The 13,658-nt window shown below is 31.2% G+C and overlaps 3 protein-coding genes across 10 annotated transcripts in view; 1 reads left to right on the forward strand and 2 right to left on the reverse strand.

Annotated features, from left to right (window-relative positions):
- The window catches only part of LOC126769404 (uncharacterized), a 368,776-nt gene that overhangs the window by 281,899 nt on the left and 73,219 nt on the right, over nt 1–13,658 (reverse strand). The window contains exon 9 of one of the 6 annotated variants that reach the window (XR_007669363.1): nt 9,412–9,570. The exons of the other annotated variants lie outside the window; for them this stretch is intronic. The gene's annotated coding sequence lies outside the window, so the exon portion shown is untranslated. Of the gene's footprint in view, nt 1–9,411; nt 9,571–13,658 lie in introns of those variants that run through there. 6 annotated transcript variants of the gene reach the window in all.
- The window catches only part of LOC126769612 (uncharacterized), a 553,155-nt gene that overhangs the window by 136,481 nt on the left and 403,016 nt on the right, over nt 1–13,658 (forward strand). The gene's annotated exons all lie outside the window — the stretch shown is intronic.
- Nucleotides 1,575–13,658, reverse strand: part of LOC126769644 (uncharacterized) — a 180,403-nt gene continuing 168,319 nt past the window's right edge. For all 3 annotated transcript variants that reach the window (XM_050488533.1, XM_050488532.1, XM_050488531.1), the window contains exons 2-4: nt 9,862–9,961; nt 2,876–2,996; nt 1,575–2,228 (exon numbers count right to left, since the gene is read on the reverse strand). In XM_050488533.1, the coding sequence (XP_050344490.1) occupies nt 2,105–2,228; nt 2,876–2,996; nt 9,862–9,955 (339 nt within the window). In that variant the 5' untranslated portion in view covers nt 9,956–9,961 and the 3' untranslated portion in view covers nt 1,575–2,104. The remainder of the gene's footprint in view (nt 2,229–2,875; nt 2,997–9,861; nt 9,962–13,658) is intronic.

Consider the following 13,658-nt stretch of genomic DNA (forward strand, 5'->3'; position numbering starts at 1 on the left):
AAATACACATTACAATTTATTTTTAATATGTATTAATTTATTTAAATTTATGATTTAAAAAATAAAAAAGGTTAAAAGTTAAATTAGTGTACACATTTTTTGATTTCTTTGCCATTTGACAAAGTTACATATATCATGATTTTTTTCACGAATTAAGAATGTTTTTGTTTTAATTTTATTTTGCTATTAATTTTTGTATAAGTAATTACTAAAAGAACATATATATATAGAATTAAAACATGTACAAAGTAATGTAAAATCATTCAAAAGCCAACATGCCATCTCAGGCCCATATACTCGTCCGCCTTCCTATTTTATAAAAAATCTACATTATACAACTACCTATTTATATTATTATGTACCTAGTCTTGATTAACCAATAAATAACAGCTTTATACGTGTTTTTGTTAAGGGGTTGATATTTTTTCGTGCCCGGGACCCCAAATCTCTCTTATTCTGCTCCAAGGGTGTTTTTTTTTTATGTTATAGGTAGGTGAACTGGCAAAGAGCCACCTCTTGTTAAGTGATCACCACCATAGACATTGGTGATGTAAGAAATATTAACCATTCCTTACATCGCCAATGCGCCACCGACCTTGGGAACGAAGATGTGTCCCTATGTGATATGTCCCTTGTGCCTGTAGTTACACTAGCTCACTCATCGTTCAAACCGGAAGGGACCAATACTAAGTATTGCTGTTTAAAGGTAGAATATCTGTTGAGTGGATGGAACCTACCCAGACGGGAATGCACAAAGCCCTACCACTAGAAATGTAGTGTATCAGAACTCCCGGTTCTCCATCTTTCGCATCTAGTCGGTTCCCACCACCTTCTTCAGGGCATCTCTACGTTACGTTGTTAACTAGGCCACCCTACGTTACGTTGCATTCTATAACTCGTATATTACTTATCGGTTTTTGAGGTACTAGTGAACAGCCCTCTGTCACTTTATTTTTGCTTTGTGTCTATTTTAGTAAATATTATCATTCATAAGAAGTTAGTTTAAAAACCATCAATAATACTCAAATAATATTTTTGTTTATTTAAGAGCTATTTATATATTATATTTCATAATTGTCTATTAACGCCATCTATTAGAAAACACAGGAACTTTTATGTATATTAAAAACTAAATGTCATTAAAAATACTGACTTCTTATTCCCTTAATGAGTTATCATAATAAATTAGTATCAAATTAGTTAATTTAATTCACCTAAATATATAGGTAAGAACCTTAAAAATCTTACATTTTATTTCTTTTACATAAGTTCATAACGTCGCCAAGAGATGACGTAGCTTGCCTAACATAGCATAAAGATTACACAGGCTATTGTATGTTATTTAACTATAACATCAAAAAAGAAGTGTAATGTTTTCACGGATCATGCATGTATGTGAGAATTTCTTTATTAAACCATTACAGATTTGGATTTATGTGATATCGTCAGAATCCTTACGTCATTCTCAGTAATACTGGTTAGTTAGTTGTTTTACTTTTTAGTTTGTTATTTGGCAGGTCAGTCGTGTTTCTTGGACATCGTCGTAATTAGTTATTTACAAATGAAACAATTCATAAAGTGAAACTAATTTAATTTAATAAATAATAACAATTTGGCGGCAAGATAGCTTCTCGAGTCGGAGTATATTAATCCCCAACTCCTTTATAAGGAACTCTATCAATAAGTCTTTCAGGAGCACCTTAAAGTTATAAGTCTGACGTTGGACAAATGAAGAACTATTCCTGCATTAGTCTCAAATATTAACAATAACTCACACATGTAAAAATCACTAACACATAATTTATTTTACTTATAAAATTCTATTTATTTATTTTATGTTTCAATTTCCAGCCAGCTGCTTTCTGCGTTTCCGATCTTTTCGTCGAATCTTTTTGTCGTGAAAAAATATTTTATTATTTTTTTAACTGTGCTCCAATATTATGACAGCCATATTCATCATATAGTATATTATATCCCTTATTGTGACTTGTATAAGTACAACTTCGCTAAAATCCTATATTTTTTTCTCAATGTCTCCTCAATTGCTCCCGTGTCATCTACAATTATATACGTCATCCAAGACTTGCTCCTGAAGAAGTCAATACTAGATGAGATAGTTGTCTTCTTCGCATTTTATTTGTTGACAGCAGTCTGGATACGGCCTGCTGAGATCCCCGTTTGTGACGTAACATTTTGATGACTCATCTTCAATGCTTATTACTTCGCAACTGAAATTTAAAACGTAATTGTTTTAGAACGACTCATTTTATCAAATAACTTTATGATTAAATAAAATAAGAATTGACGTATATTGTTTGTAAATCCGTCTCTGATTTATATAATCATGTGAACTTAATAACTAAACTAATTTGATTGAAATATATGCTACGGTTTTTAACTCCACACAAGAAAAACTGCCTCGTTAGTCTAGTTAGACAGTTAGCCAGCTAATAAAGCTCGGTTCGGACCAATATCAAGTTATGGGGTCACTAGAGCGTTCCGTCAATAAATTATGAGTTGAGTAAGGAAGTTGGTAGTGTTTACAATACAACGCCTGGCCGTTAAACCATTGGTTTTGCGAGTGATCTCGAAACAGTCGTCTCGGATTATCTTCTCATCGCTATGAGAGTGAATGAAAGATCAACTCGTTCATACATACAAACGGTTTTAAATATATAATAATAAAATTATTAATTTTTTTTATATGCCCCGGGATGGCAAATGACTCTACTCCACCTGATGGTTAGTGGTAGTAGAGTCCAAACGCGACGACGGCCAGTACAGTCGGGAAGAATGTTCTGTACTAGCCGTCCCCGCCTTGCCTGCCCGCAAGATGCCTCTTCACGCCTCGTTTGAAGGAACCCGTAAAACTTACGATGCATATGAAAGCCTCTGTTTCAGGCATTCTATCCTATAGCAAGAACCGGCTGGAGAGACTTCTTCACCGAATGGTATAACGTCATCAATTTCGGGAATGTAACAGCCTGTTTTGTGAGCTGTAACAATAAGATAATATCGAATTAAAAATCTCAAAAATATATGTAAACATATCCTACTTCGAGTAAGAACCGCCAATGTACCACGGACTTTGGAAACTAATAAGTTATGTCCATTGTGCCTGTGATTACACTGGCTAACCACAAACGGAGACACAATAATGCAACCAGTGCTGTTTTGCAGTAAAATAAGTAATGAGTGGGTTATTTTGATTCGCACAAAAGCCCTACCAACAAGTAGCTATTAAAGTCTATCTATGATTTTAGTCTATCTAGAGCAATATGACAGGAAATATATATGATTCATAAAACCTAGTATTATATGATCTGTGATAAAACATATTTCATTTACGCGTATAGCCCATTTAAAGTTAAGTTTTGGTTTAAAGATTCTCAGTAAGAATATAATATAGGCTATACAGTATAATACTTGCTTGAGATCATAGTTTTATAAAGTTTAATTTAATTTCGCCATGCATATATTTATATAGTAAAATTATATTACTCACATGAATATATTAATAATAGTAAGAGACGTACGTAGATATATATCATTAAAATACAAATTAACGTGCATTACTTCATAATAGAACAGTAATGACACCAGAAGACATTTTTCAATGATAAATATATTATAATTTATTCTTAAGTAACCGGATTTCCATTACAAAGATTAATAACGGAAAATTATATAAATATAAATTCATGATTATTTATTTGAGGAAATACATATATGACAATTTATTTATTATTTAGATTTTATAACGGTTTTTGTTTTCGTGAATATAATACGGAACTAAGAGACGCTTACGTTATGTTTTTTTTTTAATTAAGAACACCAAAGAGGTCAGCCACAGATTAAATATCGAAAAAATATATTAATCAATTATGTTTTTTACAGATAATAATATTGAAATACTAATGAATTCTTAGTCAACTAAACTTCTAAAATTTGATGAAAAATATTATTTTATAATTTGACAATGAAAATTTTATTCATTTATTATCAAGCTAATGGTTTACCCGAATCTTCGCTCGACATAATTCAGATTTGCTATGTCCCGAATCACATAGCTTTCTTCGACTTTCGTCCCCTGTATCACTGCCTTAGGTGTTACATTTTTAATTAATCTACTGTGTAAAAGTAAATAGCACTAACCTACTTTGTAAAAGGAACCCGTATACATATTTTCATTGCACTTGCCCTATTAGTTTTGGTTGAGCGTTTAGTCGATCAGTCAATGGGTTATTCGTTTACATATATATAATAAATAGCAAATATTATAACTTTACCATAGATTAAAGAAAAATTTCCACATTAAAAAAAGTGAAAGCGACCATTTAAAATGTGAGAAGTCAATAATTTAATATGAAATATTTCGTATATACATTATATACACCCACGTTGTTACATAAAACAACAACTTAATATTCAAGGAATGCGATCGACGTCTGTATAGTTTTATGATTACGATGAACTCGAAAACAATGCAGCGACCTTGCGAACGAATAAGGATATACGTGTAACGGATTTCATTATTCGATTTTAGGACAGAATATTGATCGTATCTTATAATATTAAAATAATAACGGTATCCAATTAATAAATGCTTTATGATAGTATGATGATATCCTCTTCACCAATTTCTTTAGTTCTCAAGTATGTGTGCATACACAAGTGTACATCTATTCCCTTACTTTACGTGCTCTCTGAGGCACGAGACTGTAAGACTGCCCATTGTTCAGACTCCAGGTTTCTAGTAAGAATTTCTCGACGCATATACGCACATATATGCATATACTTATCCATATATGACCATGGCTTTTTATTATTTAATAAGCGAATTCAGTTGTGGATCCTACAAAATCTCCCATTTTAAGTTACGTAATATCTATTTGAATTTTATAATAGTGGTAAATGGTTTTTTTTCGGTTTTGGTAACTCGCAAATATCTGTATTAACTTTAAAAGAGGCAGTTATTTTAATAACACGGCAGACAGTCCGTGCTTTGAGTTTGGTTTCTTAATTTTTTTAAATGTTTGCCCCGATTTTATAATTGCAAAAACCTATTATATCAAACAGGACTTCCGTGTCAGCGACCTTAAAAATTCGATCAACGATACAGTCGATTATTTAATAATAAATATATTATGACAGTAAATAAAATAAATTGAAACAAAAGATATTCATCGAATGTCACACTCTGAACTAAAAAAAACAGATGATTTTAAATATGCATATATACATATATATATATATATATATATATATATATATATATATATATATATATATATATATATTATCCAATTAAAACAACTTTAACGATTATAATTCTCTTTAATGATAATGATGTACATCATTAAAAAATACTAATATAATATTAATTCATGTGTATAAATGAATATTTAATTTACGGGTATGGTACTTGCAATAAAATCTAAAATAATAAATGAACTTTACTACGAAATATAAAATATATTACTCGAATATAAAAAAGTAAAGTTGAAGATAATTAAAACATCATATAAACATTAAAAAAAATAATAAGATTAAAGCAATATGTCAACATTATCACAGGTACCACAATGTTGCATTTCGACCTTGTAGTATTGAGACTTTAAAAAAAAAAACTCGCCTTGTAAGTTGTTTACAAACGGGTGCCTTGACCCTTTAGAAGGTTTCGCTAAAATATACGTTAGGGCTATCATACTTATGTATCGGATATCGAATAATACATACATTTGAGGCACGTGCTTCAACTCTTCATTCTACTGGTGGTAGAGCTTTGTGCAAGCTCGTCTGGGTAGGTACTACCCACTCATCAGATATTCAACCGTTAAACAGCAGTACTTAGTATTGTTGTGTTCCAGTTTGAAGGGTGAGTGAGCCAGTGTAATTACAGGCACAAGGGACATAACACCTTATTTTCCAAGGTTGGTGACGCATTGGCGATGTAAGCGATGGTTAACATTTCTTAGGATACCAATGTCTAAGGGCGTTGGTGACCACTTACCATCAGGTGGCCCATATGCTCGTCCGCCTTCCTATTCTATAAAAAAAAAAATATTTTTAATTCTTATTTGCATACAATACGTTGCATGCATTACATAAATTGTACTTAAATATTATTAGAAATTAAAAAAAAAAACCTGTATTGATAAATATATATATTGTCAAGACGACAAAATGAAATGGACGGTAGACGTTAGATGGTAGTAATGAGCTAATACTTTGTCGATTTAAGCATAAGGTTTAATAATAATCGATAGACAACAAGATAGTTAAACCTGTGTTAACTTTAAAACACTTCATACACATATGTAATATTGAAGCTATATAACAAAATTTACGATTATTACACAATCAAAATGTTGTTTTAAGACATGTACATTTCCATATTTAATTAATATGATATAATAAATAAACGATACCAATATTAATGATAAATTCAAATCAACTTTTTTTTACTTATTAGTAAAACATTGGTGGAGGAAGCCGAAAGCTGTGACAATATGTATATTATGATATACAAGATCATGTTTGTGGCACCCCTACACTAAGTGTATTCTTAAAATAAAACTCTTATCTCGGTTAAATTTATATAACTATTATATATATTTAAAGTGATAATTACTATTTATATTAAAACAAATTGTCAGTTTGACAGCTGTCAATCGGTATTCAGAATGCAAAAATTAGGATAGCATCGGATTAGAAGTTACGCATGTATGTATTATATGTATATTTTATTAATTTCTTTTACTAGCAACACTAATAAAATTAATTTCTAGGCACAATAAAGCATACGTCCGACAAACTGTAATGACTTCAAAGTTTATTTCTTTAATCAATAATCGCTGTTAATCAAAATATTATTACATTTATTATTTGATTTATCCATATTCTTGCAAAATTCTGAAAATTCAAAACTCACTGGTGGTAGGGCTTTGTGCAAGCTCATCTGGGTAGGTACCACCCACTCATCAGATATTCTACCGCAAAACAGCAATACTTGATATTGTTGTGTTCCGGTTTGAAGGGTGAGTGAGCCAGTGTAATTACAGGCACAAGGGACATAAAATCTTAGTTCCCAAGGTTGGTGGTGCATTGGCTATAAGCGATGGTTGACATTTCTTACAATGCCAATATCTAAGGGCGTTTGGTGACCACTTACCATCAGGTGGCCCATATGCTCGTCCACATTCCTATTCTATAAAAAAAAAATATATGAATGTATTTATAATAAGTATAACGTAGTATAATAATGTATGGTGATCATCCCATTGGATGACACTGGTCCCTAAGGCTTAAATTAAGCGTTAGGTTTAAACGCATGTGCAACGAACAGGTCAATAAAAAAATCTTTTTATTATTGTTACATCATTCACGACACTATTTAAAATAAAGTATTATACATTATACATAGGTTTAGCCGTGGAACAGACACACAGATTCACTAAATATATAAATGCGAATTTATAATATTAGTACTTATTAGAAAAAATAAATGTATTAGAGGAAAAAACTTTTTATCCTCATTCTAGTATTAATATTTTAGTAATATATGTGAATAAATATATTAATAATCATATAATTAAAATCAAGTATTGTTACCTTAATAAATAATTAATGTAAATTGATAATATTGCGTAATAAATACAATTTTATTAGCTAGCATAATAAAACAACAACACTCAAAGCAGATGGTGCCACAGATAACGTAAAAGTTCAGGAATTTCTATGTTCAAGTTGTTTATTTTAATAATAAATTCTATTTCGCCAATATGAATGTTATTAAAACAAAATAAAAACAAACCTATTAATATTATTTTAAATTATTTAGCCGAAATAAAAAAACAGTGTCGAGACTTTTGTCGCGACAGATAATATAGACGTTCACAAATTTCATTTACATGTTATTTTTTAAATAATAATCAATCTTGTTAATATGCAAATATAGTTTGATTCTTATTTTTATCGCCTCAACGTCAGATAATCACGCGAAAAAAAATCGGATCCTTGTTTTAAATCACTCTGGTGCCGTTCTGTCGCTATTTATTCGCGATTTAAAGTATAATTGATATGAAAAGGTTATCGCGGCGCCACTCATCTGGTTAATTGGAATTTGTGGGACGGATTTGTGATTTATACAGACTATAGACGAGAATATATTTTGTGAAATATTTTACCTTTTTAATTTCTTAATATCGATAATAGTTTACTTATTTTAAAAATTATATAACGTGTTTTTTCCTTAAATATTTTTTTTATCTCAAATATGTAAATTTTAGATAATGTTACGTTTCATCTGAAATAATAGTCAATTTTAATGTTTACAACAATTTGCGATTCTGTAGAAAGTAACCCTGTGTACAAATTAAGTTACCTAATTACTGTTTCATTGATCACAAACATATTATGTTCATAACAAAAAAGTTGTTTTGATTTTTCATACATTCTGACAGTCTCAAACCTTTTTTCGAATGTTAAAATAAAGATTTGATGGGATTAAGATTAAATTAAAAACTATATTCTAGTATTCAAAAAAAAATATTCTAAGATTTAGAAATTACTGTCTGCTCCGGATTTCACGTTCTTAGATTATCTTAAAAATATCATAACAAACCGTTTAGACGGTAAACAGTAAAAAGCAGATAGGCTATAGGAAAAAATACTTTTGCATTTATAATATTGGTCTGACTAAACAGTTAACTTCCTAAAAAAACACTTATTGTAAAGTGTTAAAATATTTTGCGAATGTAAAGATCAAAAGGTCAATGAATTCATCTGATAACTATAAGTAATAATACAAGGATACACAGATTTGTTTCGTAGTCACGTGTATACAATCAACCGTTTGAAATAACTCGTCTATAGGTCAAGGGCTTCAGTATCGTCAGATGGTTATTTGACAAAATAATATACTATTTATGAGATTAACACAAATCGTCTTTATTTAATAATGAGTGTTAATTTAAATATTGAAATAATTTTATTAGGAATATTAAACAGGAATATTAGTTTTTCCAAAAAGAGTCATAGTCATGTTTTTTTTCAAAAAGAAACCGTTATTCTACTATAATTAAATAAATAAATATCAGTTTTGTAACAGCTGTAGTACAAGTATATTCAACGATACTCAAAATAGTTTTGGACTATTTTAAAATGTAAGCGGTAATTTTTATTAGCAGAAATCGCTTAGAAGGTGCCAACGGAGACACAGAACGAAGAGTTTAGTAACTTTGTTTTAGTATATATTATTAATTTTGATAAGGATGTCACTTGGTCCAAATAATTTCATTTTACCGAAATACCTATTCCTAAATATAGTGCCGAAATGGCCTAGTGGTTAGAACACGTGAATCTTAACCGATGATCTTGGGTTCAAACCCGGGCAAACACCACTGAATTTTCATGTGATTAATTTGTGTTTATAATTCATCTTGTGCTTGACGGTGAAGGAAAACATCGTGAGGAAACCTGCATGTGTCTAATTTCATTAAAATTCTGCCACATGTGTATTCTACCAACCCGCATTGGAGCAGCGTGGTGGAATAAGCTCTAAACCTTCTCCTCAAAAGGGAGAGGAGGCCTTAGCCCAGCAGTGGGACATTAACAGGCTGTTACTACTGTTACTAAATATAGTGCAGGTTGAGGATATTGATGACGGAATGATGAAACATGAGGGTTTTTCCAATTTTCTAAAAAACAGTAATGTTTACGTCGAAGTAAAATATTTGGGAGTACCTGAATAGAATAAAGCTGAGATCATATGTTGCACGGAAAGTCAATATATGTAAATAAATAACAAATGAAATACCTTTTTTGAAATGCGGTTAAAGTTCAAAAAACGAAACTCACCATGTTGACGGGGCTTCATCGGAAGTCGTCCCATCCAGGTGGCGCCGCAGGTCAACCCAATAATCATCATCAGGCACACAATCCTCGACACCATTTTTTTTTTTAAATATTCTCAGTCACGTCAAGGTCTCTCGCCAAAGATAAACCGAACAAGACTGGCCCGTAGCTTATCTGACTCTTGTTTTTATTCACACTCGGCCGACTACACACTCACGGCTGTTAAAAATTTGATCTTTTATACAACATCGATGATTAAAAAAACTATTATTGAATTTAAATTTAAACGAAGACTAATAATAGATAAAATAAGTTAAGACATATTAAACAGACTATGAAATAATAATCATTCAAATTTTATATCGCATAACTTAAATTAATAGTTTTTTTTTTGACAGTTCATAATAATAGTAAACTTGTTATTTTATTGCTGAACCTATTTTGATATAATCGTAACAAACCATTCAATTAAGATTTATGATAGCAATGTATTCGAACAATATAAATTAGCATATTTAATATTAAGCCTATTATAATAATTTTGATTATTAAAATAGTTAGTTTGACGTGGTGGTAGGGCTTTGTGCAAGCCCGTCTGGGTAGGTACCACCCACTCATCACATATTCTACCGCCAAACAGCAGTACTTAGTATTTTTATGTTATTAGTGGAAGGCGAGGTGAGTGAGCCAAGGATGATGTAAGGTATGGTTAATATTTCTTATGGCTCTAATTTCTAATGTGTATGGGTGGAGGTGACACTTACCATTAGGGGGCCAAACAGCATGTCCTATATTATAAATAGGTTATTGTATACCGCGTTGCATTTATTGTTGTCTATATAAAACACGTGTGTGAAAGTCACGTCGTTTTGTGTGTAAGGATCCTTATGAAGGACGTGCGTTGGAATGTATTCGGGTATTACTAGTGATTCATCTTATTGATATAAACAAACGTCATTTTTATTATTACCAGTTTTTACTTACACAAGATCCGCGTGTTAACGTACTTATTTGGTGCGAATATTTTAGAGAATTTTTGTTTGTCGAAATTTTGAGAATTCTTATCATCTCTTCAATATTTATATTTAATATTACATTTATATTATATATTTTTTTAAGTTAGGTTAATGTTTGTTTAAGTTGTGAGAAGTATTCTTTTTTTAATTTATTTATTTATTTACTCAGTAGCGTTACAAAAATGGTTGTACAGTGATTTCTTAGTACATACGTAGTAGTGTAGATAGGATATTATAATATTATATAATAAGTGTGTATAATCCGTCGTTACCAGATGATATTAATATTTATGGATCCTGTGATGATAGTTCAATAATTAATGAAATACAATGGGACAAATATCTGAATAGCCAATACACATATCAATGGATGAATATTGGAATATTGAAATCGACATCTACTTAAAAGATTAACTGTCACTACGCCATTCAATGGATTGACGTAGGCCAAGGTCTGATTCAATACGTGGTTGTTACCAAGGACATATATATGTACGTATAAATAATACTATGGACGACGAATTCCAAAACTTATATAAACGACAATGTGCCAATGATTTTTAGAATACGTCCAGCAATACAAGCGTAATTAAATTAACACGATTTAAATTAATTAATTAACACACATTCGCATTTATAGTTATATTTATTGCCGATAGGATTACGCTTGACCACAATCATATCTGAGAGTGAGTACTGATGCAGTCGAAGATCGAGCGCATTTGCGTATAAGACGCATTTCCATTCTTGCCCTGACGATACCCGGATTGTAATGCTTTGTAAACACTGAAGCCGGAAGGACAGTCTATTCATTGGCTATGCATGAGAAATGAGGAAGCAAAACGCCTCGTGCGAATAGATGGAATTTCGATGACGTAAGGGTGAATTGGCTCTCACGGCGCCTAGTTAAAACCTCCTTCACTCTTTTATGATAGAAGGGCGAAGGAAGTTTATGTTATGTAACTCCTGCTTACATATCATGGCACAAAGTTAATCCATTTCATTTTCGGTGTTTATCTTGCGTAATAGTCATTTATGATCAGAGTATGAATTACTCTTATGGTATGATATTAATTTATATGTTTATAAGACAAATGGTATACTTTCAGCCTTTCTGTCGCAGGAACTTTGTTGCTATGTATTTAAAATAATTTAATTCAATAATATCCCTGTTGTAGAATTGCATTCCAAATTAAAAACTATGCCCGCGTGGTCTCGCGTGGTAGAAAGATGTACCTATGTGTGGGTTATTTATATATGGCTATGTGTTTCCAAAGTAAATTCATCCGATGCATTGTTGCATAAGGAATATCTGATTAAACTTAGCCTTAAGTCAAGTTTTTTTTGTAAATAATAAACTGCCTAAGACGAACACTGTATATTAAGGCGTCAAATAGAAAGTTGTTTGTGTGGAAAAACCGAATTTCACTCAGACGAAGATTTGAAATTCTTTATATTGTCTGTTCAATAGGCGGGACTTTCCACCTAAAATAGCTACCAACCAAGCTCTTATTAGACCAAGCTCTTATAAAAAAATTGGACAATAAGAAAGAATTTTAAGTCTATTAATGCCCATTATTTTACGTTACGCTTTAATATATGTTATTAACGTTGGTTCTGCGATTGAACTATGTCCAGTCATGTCAGATTACCTTTCCATCAGCTTATAAGTGGTACGTTTATAATTTATCTCGTGCCTGGTGGTGAAGAAAAACTTCATGAGGTAACCTGTGTGTGACGTACGATAATCTGCTATGTGTGGCAACCCACACACTCCATACTGTCTCAACAAGGATTATCAATATTTCTTACAATGCCAATGTCTATGGGCGGTGGTAGCCACTTACCATCAGGGATCGATTTGTCCGTCTATACATTATAATAAAAATTACTTATTGTTTTATTTTTATACCAAAGCGATATATTATAAATGAATTGTGTTATTCATTACTATATCAAATACACAAATAAAAAACACTTACAGATAATTTATTAAAGTGAAATAAAACTATATACATAGAATTAATTATATATACAAAATTGTATCCGCGTTCAAACCATAACCCAGAATCAGAGAAATTTTTAAATCTTCACATTTTATTTAAAGCTCGTCATAATAACTGTAAATAACGCCAACGCAACGCTTTCTTTATCCTTTAATAAAAAGCAAATTATCTTTTTGTTTCTCTTTTTACATATAATAAAATTGATACGACGCGTCGAAGTCTAATTCAATATTTATTTTAAAAATAATAATAATAATAATATCCTGGGATATTATTCACACACGGCCATCTGATCCCTAACTAAGCAGAGCTTGTACTATTTAAACCAGACAACTGATATTATACTACTTTTCTTTTGTAAATACATACTTATATAGATAATTACACCCAGACTCAGAACAAAAAAACATGTTCGTGCACAGAAATCTCTGACCTGGGTGGGAATCGAACCCACAACCTTCGGCGTGAAAGGCCAATATACCAATCCCGCCAACCGGGCCCCGTCAACTTATTAAACTTATTAACAATTAAACTTATTGCCGATTATAAATAATGGATTATGAGAGAGAAGGATTATATAGTGCGCTTGTGTTTCCGCGCACAATTGTGCACAATAATATGTCTTCACGGTTGTCTCACTTGAGAATGGACCCGTGGTCGAAATATGTCTATTGTGTATATACAGGTCCGGACTAGGCACTTTGACATTTAAAACCTCCAATTCCGAAGAGGTTAAAGTAAATATATATAATTTTTGGCTGGGTGGAGCCCCGAGGCC

This window comes from Nymphalis io, chromosome 7 (assembly GCF_905147045.1).
Source record: "Nymphalis io chromosome 7, ilAglIoxx1.1, whole genome shotgun sequence".
Classification (NCBI taxonomy): domain Eukaryota; kingdom Metazoa; phylum Arthropoda; class Insecta; order Lepidoptera; family Nymphalidae; genus Nymphalis; species Nymphalis io.